The 26,667-nt window shown below is 41.6% G+C and overlaps 1 protein-coding gene across 2 annotated transcripts in view; it reads left to right on the top strand.

Moving 5' to 3' along the window:
* Positions 1-26,667, top strand: part of GABRB3 (gamma-aminobutyric acid type A receptor subunit beta3) — a 492,675-nt gene that overhangs the window by 213,135 nt on the left and 252,873 nt on the right. For both annotated transcript variants that reach the window (XM_063459171.1, XM_063459180.1), the window contains 2 exons: positions 95-186; positions 683-750. In XM_063459171.1, coding sequence (XP_063315241.1) covers positions 95-186; positions 683-750 — 160 coding nt within the window. The remainder of the gene's footprint in view (positions 1-94; positions 187-682; positions 751-26,667) is intronic.

Here is a 26,667-nt window from a genome sequence, read left to right as displayed (position 1 = left end):
GTTTCGTTTATTCTTCAAAACGTTACATTGCTTCCTCAAAAAAGTCTAATGTCTGGTCACCATCTGATGGATCTCTTTTTTCATGCCTCTCTAGTGTCAATGATCCTGGAAATATGTCCTTTGTGAAAGAAACAGTGGACAAGTTGCTAAAAGGATATGACATTCGCCTACGACCAGACTTTGGAGGTAAACATTTTACATCTCTATAATATACTCTGAGGTTACAATGTTTTAGTTTGTTTTATTAATTTCTATTATTTACCCACCTTGTAAAATGTCACCTGTGTACTCATTTATGGAACACTTGGGGTTATTGATAAAGATCTATTATTGGGCAACATTCCAAAAATAGACCAATCACAATGGGAACTAATGGAATGTTCCTGACAATTGCTCCACCTTTGCCCCTTATTCGTACTTTACAAGCAATCTCCATAGTGTTCAATAAACTTCTAAATATATCCTTGTATTATAGTTAAGCTGTTGGGCTTGCTTTATACCTACGGAGGCTGCTTAATGGTCGGAGTATTTAACTGACAATCAAGAAAGCATTAAACCCTTTAATTACCAACAGAATGGAGAATGTAATGGTTGATTTGACTCTTTTGAAAGTGAAGGGTTAAAATCTGTCAACATTTTCTGGATTAATATTCTGCTAAACTATGCATTGGTATCTTTCCAGGGTCCCCTGTGTCTGTTGGAATGAATATAGACATTGCCAGTATTGACATGGTATCTGAAGTCAACATGGTATGTTCACCTGGCTATATATATTTTTTATTATTACATCTTATGTCGAATTACTGACTTGTGTTATTTTGTATAAGTGTTTTGGAAGTGGAATATTTTGCTGCATTGCTTACTGCTACGACTAAATTAGGTTATGGCTTTCCTACAATGGTTTTAAGTGGTGGCAAAGTTGCTGTCTGCAGTGCTGAAACGTATTTTGAAACAAACACTTTTCTTCTTTTTTCAAAATAAAGCTAGCCTCTAGAAAATAGTATATCCTCAGTTTAATGTAATTATTCAAGTAATTAAGACAATTTTGGTGTTTAAAGGAAGACACTAATTATAATTTTTTTTTTTTATTAGCACTACTACAAGTTCAAATCACTACTATACTAACCCGTAATCCATCACCGAGATAGATATCTACTTGAAGCATGATCCTCCTTCTGTGAAGTCATCAAGATTGGCGACTTTTGTCCAATCAGACGCTTCACACAGAAAAGCATTGCAGACATATGGCTCACGCTTGGCAGTCACCATAATATGCCAATCCAATGCTTTTCTTTAAATTGGGTGCACACCAAGTATCTAACATCAGCATACTTTGCTTGCTGATGTCAAATGTAAAATAGATTCAGTGATTGAAACTATATTAACCTAAAGCACCTAGTGGATATATATCTGACAATCACTAGAGGTGTGGAAACAGCAAATTGTAAACAAAGCCATTTCTCAAAAATCCCACTTTTTTGCAAAAGCATGACTGCAAGGACAGCACATTGGCCCGAAATCACTTCATTAGTATGAAGTGATTTTGGTGCTTAGACTATATCTTTAATCCCGTGTAATTACGAACTTTCTTCCAGAGTTAAAACTAAATGTTATATTTTTTCTTTCTCTCTTTGACTGGTCATAAGGTCACACTAGCAAATTAACCTTTCCTACTTCACATTCATGATCATTTTTCTAGGTCTCACATTATTTCCCAGTTCCTAATAGTTTTCACACGTGTTATGAATATATTAACACTTAGTGCATGTTTTGTTGAATACTGTGAATCTTCTGATTAGTCTGAAAATATGATGTAATGTAGTATTAACCAAGGTGAAAATAGAATTACTTACAGTTCCACGAGCAGTGACTATTTATTTTCATAATCAAACCTTTTAACCCCTTAAGCACCAGAGCTATTTTTTTCATTGTAGGACCAGAACATGTTTGCGGGATTGTTTGTGCTTCCAATAATTTTCTACTTTCTTATTCAGTGTAGCGACTTATCATATACTGTTTTTCAGACAGCAAGTTGGGATTTCATTTGACACCCTATATACATATATTTTGTTATTTAAATTGAACACACTTTTAAAATGTGAAAAAAAAACTATTTTAAAAATGCATTTTTTTCTTATAACTTGTATACATAAAAGTACAGAACAATAAACAGTTAATGTGAATGACAGCTATATACGGGTGCCCCTTAATCAATGTAATATAGTGATACATGGCTTATTTCTCTTTAACCCCTTAAGGACACATGACATGTGTGACATGTCATGATTCCTTTTTATTCCTGAAGTTTGGTCCTTAAGGGGTTAAAGACAGTTAGGGGATTTGTTTATGGGGTTAGGACGGAGCCATACTTACCCTCAATACTATGTCTTCCACAATAACCAAACAGCAAGTCTTAGGCAGACTTGATGCTTCTTCATCAAAGAATAACACAATGGTGGAGGGGTTATCTTTTTTTTAAGAAAAACGTTGTGGTATTTGGATGAAGTATATGCAGTGTCTATGTATAACCCTATGTTTCCATGTCACTAGCAGTCACTGTGAGTAACAGAATGAGCAATTAAGCTGTTAATTTTGTGATTGAAAAAGAGGTTGAATTCAAAAGGGTGGGGCTATAAGCCAATTCAGTTTACATTATATTGAAGCATCCGTCTAATTTACAATCGCTCTGAGAAGCAAGCTTGAATGCCTTGATTGCCTTGTACCTGTCTAAAATTAGTTTCAATGGGGTAGTGAGTTAGGTCACTGGTTTGAAGATGGAAGCTAGTTCTGCTTTTATCCATTAATTTTATTCTCACTCAGATCACTGTGAGTGAGAAGGAATGCTTGAAACACAGATACAGAGATAGTTACTAATGCTTCCTGCATCTGTTCAGCACTTCTTGGCACATGTATTCACTGTGCAAGAGACTGAATGTTGGAAAATGCTGGGGAGGGGCTATTTCTAAATGCTCTGGTCTTGGATCAGTTACAATCAACATTCTGACAATGATCATAGTGCAAACAGCATCATCATCTTGCATTGATGTTTGGGTACATTGGTCCTTGAGGAACAAATTATGGGACAACAGTCCCATCACTGGAGTATTTAGAGTTTTTGTTTCTCGAGGCCTAGCCATGTGCACCCCTATTCACCATGCACATTAGCACGCATGCATTGGAATACGTCACTTGAACATATGCATGTGCAAAAAATATGTTCTAATTTACACACTTTTATAGACCAGTAATTTGCACCAATATGTTTGCTGATATTTGTACCAATATCTATGTGTGTGTTCTTTAATAGAATGGCTGTTATTGTAGATAAAAAAATAGGAGCATGCTTTCTGTTAATAGACACATACACTCATAACAAATGCTTGCATGCTCATGCTCACTCGTTAACACACATACTTTGTAATGTAAACAGATGCTTACATTGCATGCTCACATTTGATATAAGCTACATGAGTATTGGGTGGCTGGAGGCTGATTGGGTGACTGTGCTTACTATGTGTGCAGCCAGTCATGCAGGCTATAAGAGAGTTCTCAGAGAGACTTAATCTTGCACATAGATACTGTTAATTCTAATACACAGGAATTAACCATGTGAGTACTAGTCTGCGAGGATGGGAATTATTTCAGTAATTTAATACATGCCTTGCTTAACCCAACATCCTTATCAGAGTTAACCTGTCATTGTTTTAGGTGCTGGATTAAAAAAACCTGCACAAACTTTGTTTTTCATTTACACACCTTATTTCTGCCGTCCTAGGCATGCTTCTGGTGATAAATGCGTCAATGGTTGTCAATGGGTTAATAAGACAATGTCAACAGTCTAATCAATAATATTATCATAACACAGTTTACCAAATGATTTGAAGTCATTCAAATATCCATATCAAGTGACCTTTTTCTTATTGATACCTTTTCAGTATAGGAAAACAGATTATTATTTATAAATTATTGATATGATAATGGTTTGTTCAGTTGAATAGTGTAGTACCTCATGCAGAAATTTGCATGTCTTGCACTTTTCTGTTTAAACGAATTTTAAATGAAAGAAGAAATGGGAGTCAATCAGTTTTCACTCTGTTGTTTTATTCAGTTTCTGTATTCATCTAGATATATGTTTTGCTTTTACTGATATAGGAGTCCACTAATTTTAGTTAGGGTGTGTAGTTAGAAAGTGTTTTCCAAGATTGGTGCACTGCAAGTTTCAGATGATATAAATATAGACTAATCTTTACATTCTATGTGCTATGCATACAGGGGAGGGCTGGCAGCCTTAGGCCTGGGGGGCAAAACCAGTCAAGTGGCCCATTGCGCCACCAAATCAGTTCACCATCCATGCCCACCTTTTTCTGGTTTTATAACGGATATTGATGTAATGCTAATCAGTAGCTCTTTGCCATACCCGCTCCTTCACGGCTCTGACTTTCAATGTTGTCAGAGCACAGGCTGAGAATCTCTGAGCCTGTGCTCTGACTCAGTAACTGAGCGCCGGAACCACGAGGGAGAGGATATGATCTGACTGCACCTACTGCTGGTGCGCACCAGTGGACCACCAGCGAATCGTTTAAATTAAATATGCTGGTGTACCCAACTTGTGAGCTGTGTTGGCCGCCGGGCGCCTCTGTGGTCATGGCACCCTGCGTGACCGCACAGCTTGCCCACCCCAACGGCTGGCCCTGCTGACACACACTGATGTTACTACTTAGACATCCCTCAATATTAATACAGAGATGAGAGTAAACACAAATAAACTGTGGAAACTAGAGCTGATCCCCCCCAAATTTATAAAGGTTTGCTTAGAGGATTTATTCAAGATTAAATCATGCCTCCTCCTCTCTCCCCCATGCGCTGCTCTGTAGGCTGGGAGGAAATGAAGAGTAATCACAGTCTCCCAGCACAATGCCACCTGTGGCTGCATGGGGAACAGCTGTTTAATGTAATGCTTGCAGGACGGCCAGCTGCCGCAGAACCTCTTTGTTTCCGTCTCTGCAAAGGGCTCCAGGCACTGCTTGTTGTGAGTGTGAGCCACTGTAAATTAGGGGCAGAGGGCACTTGCACTGCGGTCAAGACGGGTCTGGGCAGGAGGAGAGTGCAGTGCAATCAGTGCACTCCCCTCCTGTGGGTCACCAGTAGACTGGTGCACCTGCCCAGGATCAGAGCCGGTGCAAGGATTTTTGCCGCCCTAGACAAAATATAAATTTGCCGCCCCCCCCCATGTGACATCACAATGCCCCACCCGTATGATCTGCCATATGAACTAACGCCAGTGCTGCACACAGTGTGTGTTTACATTAAAAAGCCTGCAGGGACCAGCTATAGACACCAGAACCACTTCATTAAGCTATAGTGTCCCTTTAATGTGAGGTAAATTATAGATTAGTGTCACTAATAATATACTAGATTGCCTACTTACAATTAGATGAGGATGATGATGGGCTGCAGTTTGGCTCCACTGGTCTGGTGTAGAACAGGACCTCTGGAGGCTGTTTGCAACTGTGGTCACAAAATTCAACGTTCTGGGAGAATTGGAAGCAGCTCCATTTTTTGGGGGCCTCTTACACATCTCAAGGTCTGGGCTCCAGTGCCTGACGGTGAGTATGCCCATAAGGCCCACTCATAAGTCCACTTGTATGTTCCACCCACCCATGAGCTCGCTCACAGGGAGTGGAGTGTGTAGGGGATGTGTTATGTGTTATCTAATATGTGTGCTTATGGTATGTAGTGTATAGGGATACCAGTTTGTGCAGGTGATGCAGTGTGTTTGTGTGTAGTGGAAGCAGTGTGTATTTGTGTATAAGGGATGTATTATGTGTTTCTGGTTGTGTGTGAGGGATGCATTGTGTGAATCTGTGTTTGTATGCATAAGGGATGCAAGGTGTGTGTCTGTATGTGTGTGCATTGAGTGTAAGAGATGCATTGTGTTTCTGTGTGTATGTAAGAAAAACAGTGTGTGTGTTTGCATGTGTGTGTAAGGGTTTGCATTGTATGTTTCTGTGTATGTGTGCAAATGATGCATTGTCTTTGTGTGTAAGGGTTGCATTGTGTGTGTGTGTAATGGATGCATTGTGTGTTTCTCTGTGTGTAAGGGAAGCATGTTCTGTTTCTGTGTATGTATAGGGATGCATTGTGTGTTTCTGTGTATGTATAGGGATGCATTGTGTTTCTGTGTATGTATAGGGATGCATTGTGTGTGTGTGTGTGTGTGTGTGTGCGCGTAGTGTTAAAGAGCTCCCTGTCTTGCCCCCTGTCCTATAGAGCTGTCCCTTCTGTCCCTTAGAGCTCTCCTCTGCCCCTTAGTGGTCTCTCCTCTCCCCCACCCTCCCCTAGCGGTCTCTTCTCACACTCACCCACCCTCCCTGTGCTCTTCTCATCCCCCCTCCACCCTCCCTGTGTTCTTCTCACTCCTCCCTCTGTGTGTTCTCACCCCCCGTGTTCTTCTAACCCCCCTCCTCCCTGTGTTCTTCTTACTCCCCCCCTTGTTCTTCTTACCCCTTCTTCTTACCCTCCTCCCTCTTCTTACCCCTTCCTTCTTCTTCTAACCCCTTCCTTCTTCTTCTTACCCCTTCCTTCTTCTTCTTACCCCTTCCTTCTTCTTCTTACCCCCCTTCTTCTTCTTACCCCCTTCTTCTTCTTCTTACCCCCCTTCTTCTTCTTACCCCCTTCTTCTTTTTACTCCCCCCTCTTCTTCTTACTCCCCCCTCTTCTTCTTACCCCCTTCTTCTTCTTACTCCCCCCTCTTCTTCTTACCCCCTTCTTCTTTTTACTCCCCCCTCTTCTTCTTACTCCCCCTTCTTCTTCTTACCCCCTCTTCTTCTTACCCCCTTCTTCTAATTACTCCCCACTCTTGTTCTTACTCCCCCCTTCTTCTTCTTACCCCCCTCTTTTTCTTATCTCCCCTTCTTCTTACTCCCCCCTGTTATTATCCCCCTCCCCTCTTCTTACTCCCTCTCTTCCCTCTTCTTACTCCCCCCGCCCCTCTTACTCCCCCTCCCCTCTTCTTACTCCCCCCTCCCCTCTTCTTACTCCCCCCTCTTCTTACTCTCCCCCCTCCCCTTTTCTTACTCTCCCCCTCCCCTTTTCTTACTCTCCCCCCCTCCCCTCTTTTTACTCTCCCCTCCTCCCCTCTTTTTACTCTCCCCCCTCCCCTCTTTTTACTCTCCCCCTCCCCTCTTTATACTCTCCCCCCCTCCCCTCTTTATACTCTCCCCCCTCCCCTCTTTTTACTCTCCCCCCTCCCCTCTTCTTACTCTCCCCCTTCCCTCTTTTTACTCTCCCCCCTCCCCTCTTTATACTCTCCCCCTCCCCTCTTTTTACTCTCCCCCCTCCCCTCTTCTTACTCTCCCCCTCCCCTTTTCTTACTCTCCCCCCTCCCCTTTTCTTACTCCCCCCCTCCCCTCTTTTTACTCTCCCCCCTCCCCTCTTTTTACTCTCCCCCCTCCCCTCTTTTTACTCTCCCCCCTCCCCTCTTTATACTCTCCCCCCCTCCCCTCTTTTTACTCTTCCCCCCTCCCCTCTTCTTACTCTCCCCCCCTCCCCTCTTCTTACTCTCCCCCCCCTCCCCTCTTCTTACTCTCCCCCCCTTCTTCTTACCCCCTCCCCTGTAGGTGGCCGAGCTGCACTCCGGTCCGCGGTCCCGGCCGGAGTGACAGGAAGGTGCTCAGTGTGCACCTTCCTGTCAGTCCGGCCGGGTACAGGAAACAGAAACTCCTGTTCCGCGCGGAACAGGGGTTTCTGTTTCCTGTACCCGGCCGGACTGACAGGAAGTGCACACTCAGTGCACTTTCCTATCACTCCGGCCGGGACCGCGGACCGGAGACCAGCTCGGCCACCTACAGGGGAGGGGAGGGAGGGGAGAATCTGTTCTGCAGCCGCCTGAGCGCTCTTTACAGAGCGCTCGGCGGCTGCAGCATTTAAAGGGCCGGCCCGCCGCGGCCGGTCCTAAAAGAATTTCGGGCGGCCTGGGGGGCAATTGCCTCCCTGCCCCCCGGCCCAGCCCGCCCCTGTATGCATACCCTCTTTCAACAAATTCATATATGTGGCAGATGATGAACCTGGCATATAAGATAATATTTAAGAAATTGCTCAAATTTACCTTTTGAAAGTGGGTGTAGAGAGAGTAAGGGATGTAGATTAATATGTACCGTAGCGGACATAATGTAGAGATGGCACATCCCAGCAGGGTTGTATTTGTGAGCAGTATCTGTGTGTTTTAATGTAAGCATGTTTCTGTATAGAGTGCAAATGAGTGTAGGGATGTATTTGTGTATAGTTTTGGCATTTGAATTACGTTTTGTGTTTGAATGCACTGTTGCCATTTGAATGCAGTAGTGTATTTCTGGTTAGTGTCAGTGTTTGAAGTATGAGTGTACTTGTGTGTAGTGTTGGCATTTGAAAGAAGTTGTGTGTTTCAGGTGTAGGGAACGCAGTAGTGTGTTTGGATGTAGGCATGGTATTCCAGTGTAGGATGTGTTTATATGTAGTGTTTGCATTTAAATGCAGAGGTGTATTTGTGTGTAGTGTTGGTATTTGAATGCTGGGATGTGTATGTATTGGAAATACACACACACACACTGACACAGAAACCCACAGACACTGACACACACAAACACAGATACACAGACATAAACAAGTCTACATTTTCTTTTTTTTTTTACTTTTTTTTTACCTGTTTCCATAGCTTTTGTGTGCAGGAGTGCACTGACTGGCACAGCAAAGGTCACACCTTTGCCTCTTTCTGATCTGGATCAGTCCTGGTCTGGTGCCACTTGAGCTGGTTGTGCTTGTTTCTGGATCCTCCTGGGGTCTCAATGCTGCTGAGTGGGTGTTCCTGATACCCCATCCAGGGGTCTCAGTGCTGCCCGGTGAGCTGGGATCCCAATGGGAGATGGGTCACTTCTCACTCACTCTGTGTCACTATGGTGGGTACCTGTCACAGAAACTCATACGTAGTGTATAATGTGCAGGATGGCTCCAGATTACATCAAACAGTTTCCCACCTCATCTCTGAGTCCAGAAGTATAAATCATGGATGAGAAGGATGACTGTCTGTCAGTCACACATTCTGACCACTCTGATTCTCCTCGCAGTCCATAACTGTCTCTGGTCTAGTACCCAATCCCTCTTCCCTACCCCCCACTTCAGTAATTAATAGTATATTACTTGGCAGTGGACTGGATCGTAGTGATAGACAGACAGCTGCTAGTCCTCCACATTGAAGCAAAAATGGTCAACATTATCTCCTCTTTGGTTCCTCCTACCTTGAGAGTTTAATCTTGAAGAACCCCACACAAGCTATGTTGCATTGTGACTTTAAATAGCTTACAACTTGTGCAGTTGAAGAAGTCATCTATTTAACCCCTTAAGGACACATGACATGTGTGACATGTCATGATTCCCTTTTTAAGACTGGCACAAATTACAACTTCAGCTTAAAGCTTTTTCTAAAATACTGTTTAATGGAATAGTATAATTATGTAAGATGTGCAATATTTCAACTATATAGTAGCCAGTATACTTATATACTATAGGCACCAGTTAAAAAAAAAGAAAAAAGGAAAACACACTTCTTAAATCATCCCTAAGTTATAATATTGTTTTAATAGTAATATAAGAAACTAAATTACACCAGATTACTAATTAAAACACTTTAAACATGTATGTATCTTCATTTAATGAATCTAGTTAATACAATCATTGCTGTTACTGCACAAGCTATATATAACATTTTTTTGTTTGAGTGTTTCATGTATGTATACTAATTTTGTTTGTCAATTTGTTTTAATCTAATTACACAATGTAAATCTTAATGTGTTGCTGTCATGGGGTACATAAATTATGCTCCAGTAAAAGAGCATAACTTTGCATATATATGTTTTGCTAGTAGAATTGCTAGCAAGTGTATAGATTTTCTTTCAAGTCTGACTAAAAGAATGCATTTTTCCCTAACCTGTCAAATGGTCCCTGGCAAAGCATGGAAGTAACAATTGAGCAGCTGGAGAACCCCCCCAACAGACATGTACCTCATCAGATTCACAACTACTAGAGATCTGTAGCTGCTGTGATTTGAGTTTCAGATGCTCATCACATAAAAAAATTACACTTCATTCATGCACTCCAATATGCTGGCAATGACACCTTAGTGATAGCATGATGATGATGTGTGCCTGCTTAGGGAAGTGCTGATACCGTCAGGCAATTTTTTGAGCATGAGCAAAGAGGGTGTGAGGTATGGATGCCAATTAATGACATGAACAAACTAAGAATCATGGTGACTGCAATGATAGAAGATCATTTAACTATTAACTCCTAAAGCACTTAATTACTTAATTGTAAAATTGATCACATATATAAATAGATATAAAGTTTTAGCTTCATGAACCTTTCGAACTTAAGTTGAACTCTTAATGACAGCTCTATTTTAAGGAGACTCATAATTATATTGTGTCAAAATGTGTTTCTTTTAGCCCAAATATCATGGATAACTTACTTATGATCATACTGAGCAGCTGCCCCATGACTCTTAATTATTATTAGTATTATTATTAGTAGTATTTATATAGCATCAGCATTTTTTTCAGTGCTGTACAATTATATACTGGGGATATTTAACAAATAATAACTGACATACACAAATAATATTGATAGAATGCGCAAAGAAGCTTACAATCTAAGAATCAAATGTCAAGCCCTTTTCATAACTCGACAGTTTACTTTTTACATTTTCTTATATCAATACAAAGCCCCAAATATGGCATGGTTGGTAAAAAAACAAACAAAAAAAAATTACCTTGTTCAGCGATCCCTAGTAGGTAGGCAATTGTAAATACATTGATTTTAAGTATGACTGTTTTTTTGCGTTTTTTTTTATTGATTATATTAACACTGGAGAGTGCACTGTATGGTTTTTCTTATTGTACCAGCAATGGGTATTTTTCAGGAAATGTTGCAATATGTGAGTAGTGTGTGCTAGATCATCATAGTTGTGTATTTTTTAGCTAAAAAATACAAATTAGTATTGTTTCAGTGCAGGGACACATCCAGTACCTAATCTTAGGAGGGGCACTGGTAGATTATTTAAAGAAACAATCCAGGCACAATAACCTCTACAGCTCTGTGGTGCCAGGAGTTCCATGGAGCCCTCTCAGGGAATAGGGACAGCAGTAGGGAATAGGGGAGGTAGTGTGTGTGATGGTTGCAGTGTGTGTGCAATGCAGTGTGTGTGTGAGGGTGCAGTGTGTGTGTGTGTGTATAGGGGTGCTTTGTGTGTGTGAGGGGTGCAGTATGTGTATAGGGGCAGGATGGGGTGTAGTGTGTATGTGTATGGGTGGCAGTGTGTGTGTATGGGGGCAGTGTGTGTGTGTGTATGAGGGTGCAGTGTGTGTATTGGGGCAGTGTGTGTGTGTGTGTATTGGGGAGCAGTGTGTGTGTGTGTGTGCGTGTGTGTGTGTGAGGGGTGCAGTGGGTGTGTATTGGGGCCAGTGTGTTTGTGTATGTATTGGGGACAATGCTGTGTCTATTGGGGCAGTGTGTTTATTGGGGTGCAGTTTGTGTGTTTGTGTGTGTGTGTGTGTGTGTGTGCGTGTTTAGGGAGGGTGTGTGTATTGGAAGGCAGTGTGTGCGTGTATTCGGGTGCAGTGTGTGTGTGTATTCAGGTGTAGTGTGTGTATATTTGGGACAGTGTGTTTGTGAGGGGGCAGTGTGTGTGTATTGGGGAAGTGTGTGTGTGTGTGTGTGTGTGTTTTGGAAAGGTTTGTGTGTATTAGGGCAGTGTGTGTATATATTGGCGAGCAGTGTGTGTGTGTATTGGGGAGAGCATTGTGTGTGTGTATTGGGGCAGTGTGTGTGTGTGTATATATTGGGGAGCAGTATGTGTGTGTGTGTGTGTGTGTGTGTATTGGGGCAGTATGTGTGTGTGTGTGTGTATGTGTGTATTGGGGCAGTGTGTGTGTTTTGGAAAGGTTTGTGTGTATTAGGGCAGTGTGTATATATTGGAGAGCAGTGTGTGTGTGTATTGGGGGCAGTGTGTGTGTGTATATATTGGGGAGCAGTGTGTGTGTGTGTATTGGGTCAGTATGTGTGTGTGTGTGTGTGTGTATTGGGGGGCAGTGTGTGTGTGTATATTAGGGGGGAGTTTGTGTGTGGGGAGTTATTGGGGGTCAGGGGACCGATAAATATGTTTTTTTTCTTTTATTATTAAAATAAATATTTTTTATACATCCCCCCCCCCCCCATACTTACCTTTGCTGAGGGAGGGGGATATTTTCTGAAATCCCTGGTGATCAGGTGGAGAATCCCTTTTGGTCCTAGTGGTGAGAGTGAACTATAGCCTGCAGCTCCTGAGGCTAGTGTTCACTTTCGCTAGAACTGGAGAATTGCTGTGGTAACCGCAGCAATGCTCTGTGCTCACAAGAGGAGGACCCGTAGGAGCTGCAACTGAGCTCCCGGGTCCTCTATCCCTCCCCTGCCGGCTGCCAGCAAATTGCCTACGGACTAGTGAGGAAGATCTCTAATCTCCCCTCCAGTCCTTGAAGGCACACAGCAGGGCTGGCAGGGGAGTGCAAGGCACTGTTATTTCTCAGGGGGAGACGAGGGGGGGCAATTGTCCCATTATCTCCCCACCCTGGATCTGCCAGTGTTCCAGTGTCTTCATATCAAAGCAATGCGCCTGTAAATTATTATGAATTCCCAAAGTCATTAAATTAATGCCAAGTTGTGGAGCATTTGGCACTAACCCAGTACTTCTTTGGCAATTTTATAACAGTTTTTATATAACGGTTGATTGCTTATTAGCCCGGGAACTTTATACTCCATCATCCAGATTTCTGCTGAACCTGCCCATATGCCAAATGACAAAAAGAACTACGATGACATTCTCTATATTAAATTCACCTTAGTCATGAGCAACAGTAATTATGCTCTTGTGCTTGCGTTAGTTGTACAATTTGTTTTTTTAAAGGGAATATGTTTTGATAAACCTTTTCTCATGTATTATCCTTTCTTTTTAACAATAATAATTACAAAGTATTTAACCAGGAAAGATACATTCAGATTACTTTGGTTTCAATGTACGTCCTAGGGATATTAATTTTGCCCAACATCCAGGGGATGTTACTACAGTATGACCCAATTTAATAGTATTAATTTTATTAACAGATTCTACTGATGATGCATTAGCCCACTGAGCTATCTCACCGGCCTAGCTCATGAAACATATTTAATATAAGTAATTTGTGTTTAATTTGGGAAATCTAACTCTGTGTTCATGGTTACAACTTTGCCACTTGCATGGACTTACATCTATGATAACTGACATATGCTTCTACAGTAGGATGTTTGTTTAGCTTGTTACTAAAGTTATATTTCAGCAGAGTGACGTTATGGAAATCTTTATTAGAAATAATATATTGCAGTTAACTTTTAAATATATGGAGAACATTTCAAAATGTGGTGCATCAGGAAGAGAACATAGTGTAAGTGGTACATGAATCTGGGAAATGAGACAGCCTGAGGCAACACCTACATAGAGATGTCACAAGTTCAATACAACCAAATATCAAAATCTAGAAATAAATGGTCAAAAAGGGAGAAAAGAAAAAAAAGTCCATGTTCTGGAAGCAAATATTGAATCTTAATGTATCCATTAAACAGAAATAATTATGATGATGCTAATAATGATTCTCACATTAAAGTGACAAGTGTAGGCACTGCCTTGCTTCATCTCTTTAAGTGGGTATAGTGTCTAGTGTTAAAAATAAAGCAAGTAAGGGTAACCAAATAATGTACAACATTTACATAAAGTATAGACTGCAAAGAGTATTAGGAACCACCCCCTCTAGTGGTATATCAGTAATCATATAGTTAAATACTTACACTAACATAATCAATAAAAATCAAATTTTATTTCAGTACATAATCAAAAGTAAATACAAATGCATCTATATACACCTATACTATCAGCATCTGATCCTCAATCAATACACTGATATACATGTATCTTACATATATATGTAGTACGAAAATGATCAAATAGTTATTTATCCAAACACATATAAATAAGAAAAAAGTAAATAATTGCGGTATAATATATTTACCTAACAAGTGGACAGAGCTGAACAGCCAACGTGCCTGGTGCCAGGGGTGTCGCAATGGGCCATGGCCCCCCTACATCATGCAGTGCCCCAATTTGTGCCCCACCAATTGAAACTGGAGCTGGGAGCACTGAGTCTCCCTTCACAAGCTGCAGCAGCAGTGCTATCAGTTCCACCACTGATTTCCACTTGCTTGATGGGCCCTCCGAATCGGCGGCAATGCACAGAGGTGGGTGGTCCTTCAGGGCCCCTACCTCCATCTTTCTTTGAAAAATGGAATCCAAGGTGGAAGTTCGCACATGCGGCCAAAGGGGACACTGTGCTGGGAGGAACTTCCTCCTGGGTCACAGGGGAGAGACAGAAAGAGGAAGCTCAGCTCTGCACAGAGGCATCCAGGCAGCTGCTTGTAAGTGGTAGTCTGTGTGTGGGGGGCTCAGTCTGTGTGTGGGGGGCTCAGTCTGTGTGTGGGGGGCTCAGTCTGTGTGTGGGGGGCTCAGTCTGTGTGTGTGGGGATCAGTCTGTGTGTGTGGGGATCAGTCTGTATGTGTGGGGGGCTCAGTCTGTATGTGTGTGTGAGGGGGGGTCAGTATGTGTGGGTGTGTGAGGGGGGCTCAGTATGTGTGTGTATGGTTCAGTCTGTGTGTGTATTTGTATGGGTCAGTCTGTGTGTGAATGGGTCAGTATGTGTGTGTGTGTGTGTGTGTTTATGTGAGGGGGGATCAGTCTGAGTGTGTATGGATCAGTCTGTGTGTGTGTATGTCATGTTATGTGTGTGTGTGTGTGGGAGGGGCAGTCTGTGTGTGTGTATAGGTCAGTTTGTATGGGGGCAGCAGTTTGTGTGTGTGTATGGGTCAGTCTGTGTGAGGGACAGCAGTGTGTGCGTGTGCGTGTGTGTGTGTGTGTATGGGTCAGTCTGTGTCTTTTTATAGGTTAGTGTGTGTGTGTGTGTATAGGTCAGTCTGTGGGTGTGTGGGGGTCAGTCTGTGTAAGTGCTTGAGCTCCAAGAGAGATACCTCTCATCTTGTGACCTCCCCTGTACTCGATGGATAGGCAGCCTCACAATCACCACAGATCTGATTATGCCACCCACTCCATGTAGGGTAAGATCAGGGAAAGGGGAATATTATTATTATTTTTTTAAACAATTATTAAAGTAAAAACTTCATCCCGCACATGCATTTGCCCCCATACACACATACTTCACCCTACTACACACTGAATCTCATATATATATAACCTGTACACACACACACAGACGGACATATACACACACACTGACAGGCACAAACATTTTCTAACACACTCAAAAAATTGCTATTTAAAAAAAAAAAAAAAATCCACCCAGCTTCCCTACCTGAGTGGATCTTTCCCTGGTGTCCAGTGGGGCTCCTCTCTCATCTTTCTGCAGTTGCTCTCTGCTCCCCTGCACGCTCTCTGTAGTGATGCTGGGGCCAGAGTGATGTCATGTTACTAAACAGAGCGCAACAGAGCAGAGAGGAACTGCAGGAAGGTTACTGCTCCCTCGTGAGCTTCCTCCATGCTCCTCGCGGTGGCTGGCTTTAAAGCTCCCTGCGGAAGCTGGTTTCAATGTTTCCTTTGTGGCATAGGAAAGGGCTGAAAAATCGCAGGCGCAAGGGCAATATTTCTAGTCGCCATGGTGACCTGGTGTCTGGGGTATATCTATATATATATCTGTGCACACACACACATATATACACGTTTTATAACTGTCCCCCTTACTTTTTTCCCTGGCCCCTCATGGGCCCCCTAAATATAAATCCTGAAAATGCCACTGCCTGATGTTCCCTTCTATTCATCATTAAATAGTTTTTAATGTTTTAATGGTAAATTAAAGTCAACAGCAGCCTATCCTTTCTGTGCTGCTTGGGCTGATGAGGAAGCATTAGCCTGAGCAGCAATTGATGAGTGATTGGATCAGAGTGTCATCTGGCCACTTTCAGCCTTTCACAGAGCCTATTATTTTCTTCTTTTTTTTTTAGCTGATGGCTGAAGTATACTTGCTACTATATACGTAGATGAAATATTGCAGATCTTACATAATTATACTCTTCCATTAAACAAGGCTGTTATGTTTAAACCTTAACCAGTATTGTAGGACAAGTTGTATTTGTGCCAGTCTTAAGTAGATGACTTCTTTATATGCTCAAGTTGTTTGAAGCCACTGCAACCTATTGCTGGTGTGAATTGTAGGGACCCTTATTTAGTGTTAAACTGCTTAAAAATGATTTGAATACTGAGTGGGGGGACAGGGTCATGTTAACTCCAAGCACTATACATATGAGTTAATGGTTTCATGGTTTCTTTAATACAAAATGATGAGTGAATGAACCTACTGCCTTATTAAGAGAAGCGTCAGATTGCGCATTGTGATAGTGTATCTTGACTAAATTTAGACATATATACATGTTTGGAATTTATAGAGGGCAAATTAAGTAAAAATGTATGTTGTGATTTTTCAATGCCATCATAGCTATTACTAAACTTGTGAATTGCAAAAAATTTTTTTACTGAATATTCCCCCCCCCCAAAATAGATAATCTTTGTGGTGCCCAAATTTTGGTCAGTTCAGCTAAACATTTGGCACCAAAATCTAAATTCAAAGGGGCACAAAAATGGGTGCATAATATATTAGTATGTATATATTTTGTAGTACACTAGAGATGTCCCGAACAGTTCGCTGGCGAATAGTTCCTGGCGAACATCGCTTGTTCGCGTTCGCCATGGCGGGCGAACATATGCGATGTTCGGTCCGCCCCCTATTCCATATCATTGAGTAAACTTTGACAACTCCCCCACCCGCCGCTCGGGGGTGTGGGCGGGGGGGTTGTTAAAGTTTAATCAATGATATGGGGGGGACCTACTGTCCCCCCCGGCCCCCACCCCTGAGCGGTGGGTAGGGGCCCTAAAAAAAACAATAGGGGGGAACTTCTGTCCCCCCCGGCCCCCACCCCTGAGTGGCGGGTGGGGGCCCTAAATACTAATAAGGGGGGGACCTAAGGTCCTCCCCCCCTGGACCCCACCCCTGAGTACCTGTAAAAAAAAAAAAACTTACCATTCGATGTTTTCTTTCTTCTAAATCTTCTTTTTTCAGCCCCAAAAAAGGGCAAATAAAAAACCATAATAACCGACGCAATAAAAAAAAAACGAGCGCAAAAAAAATAATCCATGTTCTCCCGGCGAGGGCTCCGCGCAGACTGAGCTCTGCAGGGGGGGGGGGGGAAGGCTTATAAAGCAATTAGGCTCAGAGCACTCTGATTGGTGGGTTTAAGCCATCCAATCAGAGTGCTCTGACAGGTAAATGAAGAGACTGACAGGTAAGTCTCTACATTTACCTGTCACAGCACTCTGATTGGTTGGTTTGAAATCCACCAATCAGAGTGCTCTGTGTCATTTTACACAGCGTGGGAAAATTCCAAAGAACTTTCCCACGCTGTGTGGGGGGGTTGGGGGCCAGGGGGGAGGACCTTAGGTCCCCCCTTTTTAGTATTTAAGGCCCCCACCCACTGCTCAGGGGTGGGGGCCAGGTGGGAGGACCTTAGGTGTCCCCCCCTTTTTAGTATTTAGGGCCCCCTCCCGCCGCTCAGGGGTGGGGGCCAGGGGGGAGGACATTAGGTCCCCCCTCATAATTTTTATGGCCCCCACCCACCGCGCAGGGGTGGGGGCGGGGGCGGGGGGAGGACAATAGGTCCCCCCTCATTATTTTTATGGCCCCCACCCACTGTGCAGGGGTGGGGGCAGGGGGGAGGACAGTAGGTCCCCCCCTCATTATCTTTATGGACCCCACCCACCGCCCAGGGGTGGGGGCCAGGGGGGAGGACAGGAGGTCCTCCCCCCATTGTAATACCCAATAGGTTTTTTTTTGTGTGTTTTTTGTGTTTTTTACAGTGAGCAGCCACACTGCTTACTAGACATGCCCCTACTCGCGGTATAGCGAGTAGGGGCAGAATATACTAATACTAAGTAATCTTTACTTAGTATTAGTAAATGTGGCTGAAAGACCAATTTAGGTCTTTCAGCCTTTTAGTAGATAACTCCCTAATACCGTGGGAATTAGGGAGTTATCTACTAAGCGGCTGCAAGATGCAGCCACAGATCGGAGTTTGCATGCCACAGTCCAGGTGTTAGTCCCCTTGAAACAACTTGTGGGTTTTAAAATTCGCCTGCCTATTGAAGTCTATGGCGGTTCGCCCGGTTCGTGAACCGAAAATGTTATGTTCGCGACATCACTATAGTACACTAATACAAAATTTTTCCACCATTTTTTCACAGATCAAGTGAGACAAATAACATATAGAGAGGGGAAAAAAAGGAGGAGCAGTATTTTTTTTTTTACATTTGTAATATAATTATTAAATATATATCAAAAATATTTAAATTGAAACTTTATTTTACTGTTCCTCTTTTTTTTCCCTCAATTGGCCACTTCTCATTTGATCTGTGAATAAAATCAAAATACATAGGGTTATTAACTATAATGAAAATTCAAGGTGAATTTCAAATTTAATAGCCGAAATGGAAAAATGTCTCTAGGACAGCTATGCTTTCTGTTCAGCTATTGTGGCCTTAAATTTGAAATTCACTTTGAATTCACTCTGAATTCTCACTTACCCCTGTTAGTGACTATTATTAACGGCCTTGTTGCTTTTAGCAACTAGCTACTACTTGTTATCATGCCTGATGCTACTGTTAGTGAATTACAGCTTTATCCTGACTGTAACATTTCACGAGTAGCGACAATAAGTACCGTATATACTCGAGTATAAGCCGAGTTTTTCAGCACATTTTTCGAGACATACTCGAGTCAATGTCTGTATTATGGCAATTTACCTCTCCTGCAGCTCCTGTCAGCTCCCTTCTCCTCCGCGCCGGTCCGTTCAGCACCTCGGTCAGCTCCCAGTGTAAGTCTCGCGAGAGCCGCGGGGTCATAGTGCGGCTCTCGCGAGACTTACAGTGTGAGCTGACAGAGGAGCTGCACAGACCGGCGAGGAGGAGAAAGGAGCTGACAGGAGCTGCAGGAGAGGTAAGTGCTCTCTGCCAGCCCCCTTCCCCCACCCCCACTGAACTGCCAATGCCACTGGACCACCAGGGAAGGAGAGCCCCCCTCCCTGCCATGTATCAAGCAGGGAGGGGTGACGAAAAAAAAATATAATAATACAATAATAATAAAATAAAATAATATTTTAAAAATAATAATAATAATAAAAGAATTATTAAAATTATTTTAAAAAATAATAATAATAAAAATGCCCACCCCCCCCACCAAGGCTATGCAACACACACACACACACACTGCATCACACACACTCACAATGCATTCATATACACACACACACTGCATTCATACACACACTGCATTCATACACACACTGCACTCATACCAACACACACTGCACTCGTACACACACACTGCATTCATACACACACTGCACTCATGCACACACTGCATTCATACACACACTGCATTCATACACACACTGCACTCATACACACACACTGCATTCATACACACACACACTGCACTCATACACACACACTGCACTCGTACACACACACTGCACTCGTACACAGACACTGCACTCATACACAGACACTGCATTCATACACACACTGCACTCATACACACACACACTGCACTCATACACACACTGCACTCATACACACACACTGCATTCATTATATACACAGACTGTAAATAATTATTCAATTACCGTATATACTCGAGTATAAGCCGAGTTTTTCAGCACATTTCTTGTGCTGAAAAACCCCAACTCGGCTTATACTCGAGTCATATTGCCATAATACAGACTGGGGCTGTGGGGGCTGCAGAGCGGTTACTTACCTCTCCTGCAGCTCCTGTCAGCTCCCTCCTCCTCCGCGGCGGTCCGTTCAGCACCTCGGTCAGCTCCCAGTGTAAGTCTCGCGAGAGCCGCGGGGTCATAGTGCGGCCCCGAGACTTACAGTGTGAGCTGACAGAGGGAGCTGCACGGACCGGCGCGGAGGAGGAGGGAGCTGACAGGAGCTGCAGGAGAGGTAAGTAAACTCTCTGACAGCCCCCACAGCCCCCCCTCCTACACAGTGCCCATTCACTGGACCACCAGGGAGTGAGAGCCCCCCTCCCTGCCATGTATCAAGCAGGGAGGGGGGACAAACAAAAATTAAATAAAATAAAAAATAATAATGCAAAATAATAATAATAAAAAATAATCATAAAAAAATTATTAAAATAATTTTAAAAAATAATAATAAAATTGCCCACCCCCCATCAAGGCTCAGCTACACACACACACACACACACTGCACTCATACACACACACACTGCATTCATACACACACTGCACTCATACACACACACTGCACTCATACACACACACTGCATTCATACACACACACACACACTGCACTCATACACACACACACTGCACTCATCCACACACTGCACTCATACACACACACACTGCATTCATACACACACTGCATTCATACACACTGCACTCATGCACACACACTGCACTCATACACACACTGCACTCATACACACACTGCACTCATACACACACACTGCACTCATACACACACTGCACTCATACACACACTGCATTCATACACACACTGCATTCATACACACACACTGCACTCATATACACTGCACTCATACACACACTGCACTCATACACACACACTGCACTCATACACACACTGCATTCATACACACACTGCATTCATACACACACACTGCACTCTTACACACACATACACTGCATTCATCCACACACTGCACTCATCCACACACTGCACTCATACACACACACTGCATTCATACACACTGCACTCACACACTGCACTCATACACACACACTGCACTCATACACACACACTGCACTCATACACACACTGCACTCATACACACACTGCATTCATACACACACACTGCACTCATGCACACACTGCACTCATGCATACACTGCACTCATACACACACTGCATTCATACACACACTGCATTTATACACACACTGCATTTATACACACACTGCACTCATACACACACTGCACTCATACACACACTGCATTCATACACACACACTGCACTCATACACACACACTGCATTCATGCACACACTGCATTCATACACACACACTGCACTCATACACACACATCACTCATACACACACGCTGCACTCATACACACACGCTGCACTCATACACACACGCTGCACTCATACACACACGCTGCACTCATACACACGCTGCACTCATACACACGCTGCACTCATACACACGCTGCACTCATACACACAATGCACTCATACACACAATGCACTCATACACACACTGCACTCATACACACACACTGCACTCATACACACACTGCATTCATACACACACACTGCACTCATACACACACTGCACTCATACACACACTGCACTCATACACACACACTGCACTCATACACACACTGCATTCATACACACAGTGCATTCATACACACACTGCATTCATACACACACACTGCATTCATACACACACACACTGCACTCATACACACACACACTGCATTCATACACACACTGCACTCATCCACACACTGCACTCATACACACACACTGCATTCATACACACACTGCATTCATACACACTGCACTCATACACACACACACACTGCATTCATAAACACACACTGCACTCATACACACACACTGCACTCATACACACACACTGCACTCATACACACACTGCACTCATACACACACTGCATTCATACACACACACTGCACTCATGCACACACTGCACTCATGCACACACTGCACTCATACACACACTGCATTTATACACACACTGCATTCATACACACACACACACTGCATTCATGCACACACTGCATTCATACACACACACTGCATTCATACACACACAGCACTCATACACACACACTGCACTCATACACACACATCACTCATACACACATGCTGCACTCATACACACACGCTGCACTCATACACACACGCTGCACTCATACACACACGCTGCACTCATACACACGCTGCACTCATACACACGCTGCACTCATACACACAATGCACTCATACACACAATGCACTCATACACACACACTGCATTCATACACACACACTGCATTCATTATATACACACACTGTATATAAATATTCAATTAATATAATTTTTTTAGGATCTAATTTTATTTAGAAATTTACCAGTAGCTACTGCATTCCCAGTTTTTGGGGATAAAATTAGGGGCCTCGGCTTATATTCGGGTCGGCTTATACTCGAGTATATACAGTAATATCATTTTTTTAGGATCTAATTTTATTTAGAAATTTACCAGTAGCTGCTGCATTTCCCACCCTAGTCTTATACTCGAGTCAATACGTTTTCCCAGTTTTTTGGGGTAAAATTAGGGGCCTCGGCTTATATTCGGGTCGGCTTATACTCGTGTATATACGGTAACCAGTTTCCACTTCTGGACAGCAGTGACTAAGTATAGGCTAACATGTTAATTATTTTTTTTTATAGGAGCTCCTACCCACTAGTTAGTGACGGGTATTGTTAGAACTCTGTCTCAACATTTTACCTTCCTAGCAAGGTTTTCCCCATCACAACTGGAAGAAAGAAGATTTCGTCTAAGACAAATTAAAGTTTTTTTTTACTTTAAGAACAATCAGGATGTGGAATTCTCTGCCTAAAGAAGTGGTTTTATAGTCCATACAGATGTTCAAACAGCTACTAGATGCATACTTGCAAAAACAGAATATTTAAGGATATAATCTTTCAATGTAGGGTAATAACTGCTTGATCCAAGGATAAATCTGACTGCCATTCTGGGGTCAAGAAGGAATTTTTTTCCTAGCTTGTTGCAAAATTCGAAGTGCTTCAAACTGGATTTTTTTTTTTTTACTTCTTTTGGATCAACAGCAAAAAACAAATGTGAGGAAGGCTGAACTTGATGGACGCAAGTCTCTTTTCAGCTATGTAACTATATAACTATATGTAACTATGTAACAACACTTATTTTTTAAAACACTGTTTTTGATTGGAGTAACCTGGTAAATATTCCCCTGCAACCACTTTTATTTAGAGATGGCAGCAGTCTATTGCTCACCCAAACCCTGTCTATAAATGGGGTTTTAAAAGAAAAATGAAATACATTATCTATCTCTTCTTCTCACCACACTTAAGGTATCCTGTGCTCCATCAGCATTGTACTACAAAATCGGAAATGACCCAGCCTCCCATACTATACACGGGTCTATGAAGCTTAAAGGCACACTCCACTGCTCAAATACAGAATAAACAAAAATATCTGTATAGTAGATATACCCCCAATTAATGTATGTATGCAATGCATGTATTTAATTATTTAATTGGGGTATATATAAAACAGCTTGCATAACCTGCAATACTCTTTTATGCTGCCTTTGCAAGCTCTCCCCATCTGAACCCGCCCAGTCTTTCTGTGGTTGTCCAATCACAGACTGCAGTTCAATGAGACGTTTTTGTAAGGCAGGAGCTAAGAGCAATTGCCGCCTCTTGAGTTTAGCTCCACTGTGCTAACCAAACCAGGAAGTAACAGGGGTTGTAACCAGGTTAATGTATATGAGTGTCAGTTTCTATGAAAATCTGCACTTTTTTCAAACTAAAAAAAAAATAGGACACACTCATTGCATATAGCAAACCAAAGTGCTTTAGGGCTCTGGAGTGTCCCTTTAATGTACAGTAGTCAATCGGCCAGAATGTACAGTAATGGTGGGAGATGCTAAATAATTAATTATTGTAGTTTCTTGTAATGCCTTTTTTTTTATTGGACTAAAAAAAAATTGCAGTGACACGCTCCCTTTCAATCATTTTTGACCACAGTGAAACAAGCAAACTAAGAGAGAGAGGAGGTTTTGAGACAGGCACCAGAATAAACTGACCTTCATATTCAAAAGGTTTAACATTTAAAGTCTTAAATTAATCTCTAATTTGTGTATTTATACCTGTAGAGAATAAAGCATCTGGCAGATTTTGGAATTCAGAATTAGATTATAAAAAAATGTGAATCTCCAATAGTATTAGTGCAACACCCACATGGCAGATGAGGATAGTCTTGAATTATCTTTAATTCTCTCTTCTGTGCTGATAAATACATTCTTGCCATGGAATATTTGTGTTATTAGACAGTGGACGACATATTACAGAGACATATTTGAAGAAGGCCTACACTAAATGATGTCAAATATTTAACTACATGGTTAGGGAGTTATTTAGAAAAATCTAATGGTTAGTATTTTCGCTGGATATTGAACCAAACTCTACAAAATTAAATGTATTTTTAGAAGGTATTTTATTCACATAATGCTTTGAGGAAATCAGGGTATTATCATGGGAAAATAATTAGCACCATATCATAATACAAACTGTTCTCATAAAAGCTACAATTCAATAGTTTGGGATTGAAATTAAGTAAGTATATCTTATACACGCCACAGTGTGAATTCCATGTATTAATACAAATAGTATTTGTACAACTAAGGATAACTAAGAACTTGAGTTTGGAGCATTGATATTGGACAATGAAGGTCAAAGTTTAAACTAGTGAATTCATTACTGAATTATTAATGTGGTACAAGGATAACTTTTTTGTATTGAAGGAGATTTAAAGTGTCTCTCTCATGTAAGTGTCAACAATATTTATATATAAATAAACAAACCTCCCCTTTATGTCACGGAATCAAATGGACATAAGGATTTATTAAATTAACTTTGGCAAATAATACATTGTGAAATGAATGAGGCAATATTACTGGCAAGACTATGAAAGACATATGCAATATGCCTAACTGCCTTTAGGATCATTAATGGAGACATACTAATATTAAGTGACAAAGGACTCTTTTGCTTAAAGTGAGAAGGATCTCTTATAAAGAGATTTGATACCCCTTAACTCAACTTAGCATGGGAATCGATAGTACAGATCTTCTCTTGTTCAAAGGAGGTCTTATGGACCCCAGCAGTTAAATATTAGACTACTTATCCCACAGTCTATAGGATGGGGAAAAAGCAAAGGCTGTGCTCACTGCCCCACAAAACTAACTTATATTCAAGGTAAGAAGGCCTATGATGGTATGATGGGCATTGATCATTCCTTTGCACAGTCCCATATGGTTGAAATTGTTGTGAATTATAGGATGGCAGCCATGACAGACTCAAGCTGTATTGATCTGACCCCACCAAACCTATTTCAACAGACTTCTAAAATTCAGATCCTCATAAATATACACCATAGCATTAACAGTTGTTAGTAATAAAACACTTTAGTATAGTATTATTTAAGTTAGAAATATTTAACCTCGTACAACTATTTGGACTGCATGCACACACTACAAGTTTGTGTAAGGTAAAATCGAAAGTGACTTTACAGCCATAACTGTTGCAAGATAATCAATTAGTTGGCATGTTCTGAATGAACAAATATAGGTTCTTGACAATGTGGAACCTGAGCAGCAGAAGCACCATAAGGAAGCAATGTTGATTTGGGGCAGGATGAGGCCTAGATCAGGGCTGTGTATGCTGTACCATTACAATATGTTAAAAACGCATGAAATGGCGACCAAAGCTCCTAACCGATGTACATGGAAGACAAATGTTCATGTGTTTGATGTCCTGGGCCATACTGCTGCACGTGCTTTGCAACTACCTCAGAAATTATAAATTGAAAATTGATCATTCCTCTGCGCACTCCCATACTGTTACAATTGTTGTGAATTATGGGATGGCAGCCGTGACAGATTCAAGCTGGTCTTGATCTGACCCCACCAAAGGTATTTCAACTGACTTCTAAAATTCAGACTCTAATAAATATACACCATAGTATTAACAGTTGTTAGTAATACAACACTTATGTTATTATTTCAGTTTGAAATATTTAACCTCATACAACTATTTGGATTGCACACAGACCGTATAAGTTAGTGTAAGTTAAATTGTAAAGTGATTTTACAGCCATTACAGATGCAATATAATCAATTAGTTGGCATGTTCGGTACAAATAAATATAGGTTCTTGACAACGTGGAACCGTGATAGATTGCTCATAGCCTAATTAAAAATGATATACGTTATAATGGTCTCATGTGGCCTGCAATTATGTCAATTGTACTTGTTTTACTTTTCTTTTAGAATTATTGAACATTTCTCTAAGCAAATTGCAGAAAAAAAGGAACAAGTCATTCCAAATAAAACATGTTGGTAAAATGTTATTAATTCTAAGTTATAGCTAATTCATACAATTACCTAGTAAACTGAAAACATAGAAAATATTTTCTATTGCATGCTAGAGTTACACTCCTTTTCTTTTCAGCAGACTAATGGATTGTTAATGCATTAAGATATTTATAACATCCATAAGAATGCCTGTAAATGCATATGTGAAATAACTTAAAAAGCTAATGAAGCAATATCTGTGTGCTTTTCAAGTTACTTCAAATGGAAAATATATTTAATATGCACACTCTCTTTAACCTCATTAGCTGGAAAAAACATCTT

This window comes from Pelobates fuscus, chromosome 1, assembly GCF_036172605.1.
Source record: "Pelobates fuscus isolate aPelFus1 chromosome 1, aPelFus1.pri, whole genome shotgun sequence".
In the NCBI taxonomy this organism is placed as follows: domain Eukaryota; kingdom Metazoa; phylum Chordata; class Amphibia; order Anura; family Pelobatidae; genus Pelobates; species Pelobates fuscus.
The sequence above is the reverse complement of the archived record's forward strand: the minus strand, read 5'-3'. Positions and strand labels throughout refer to the sequence as shown.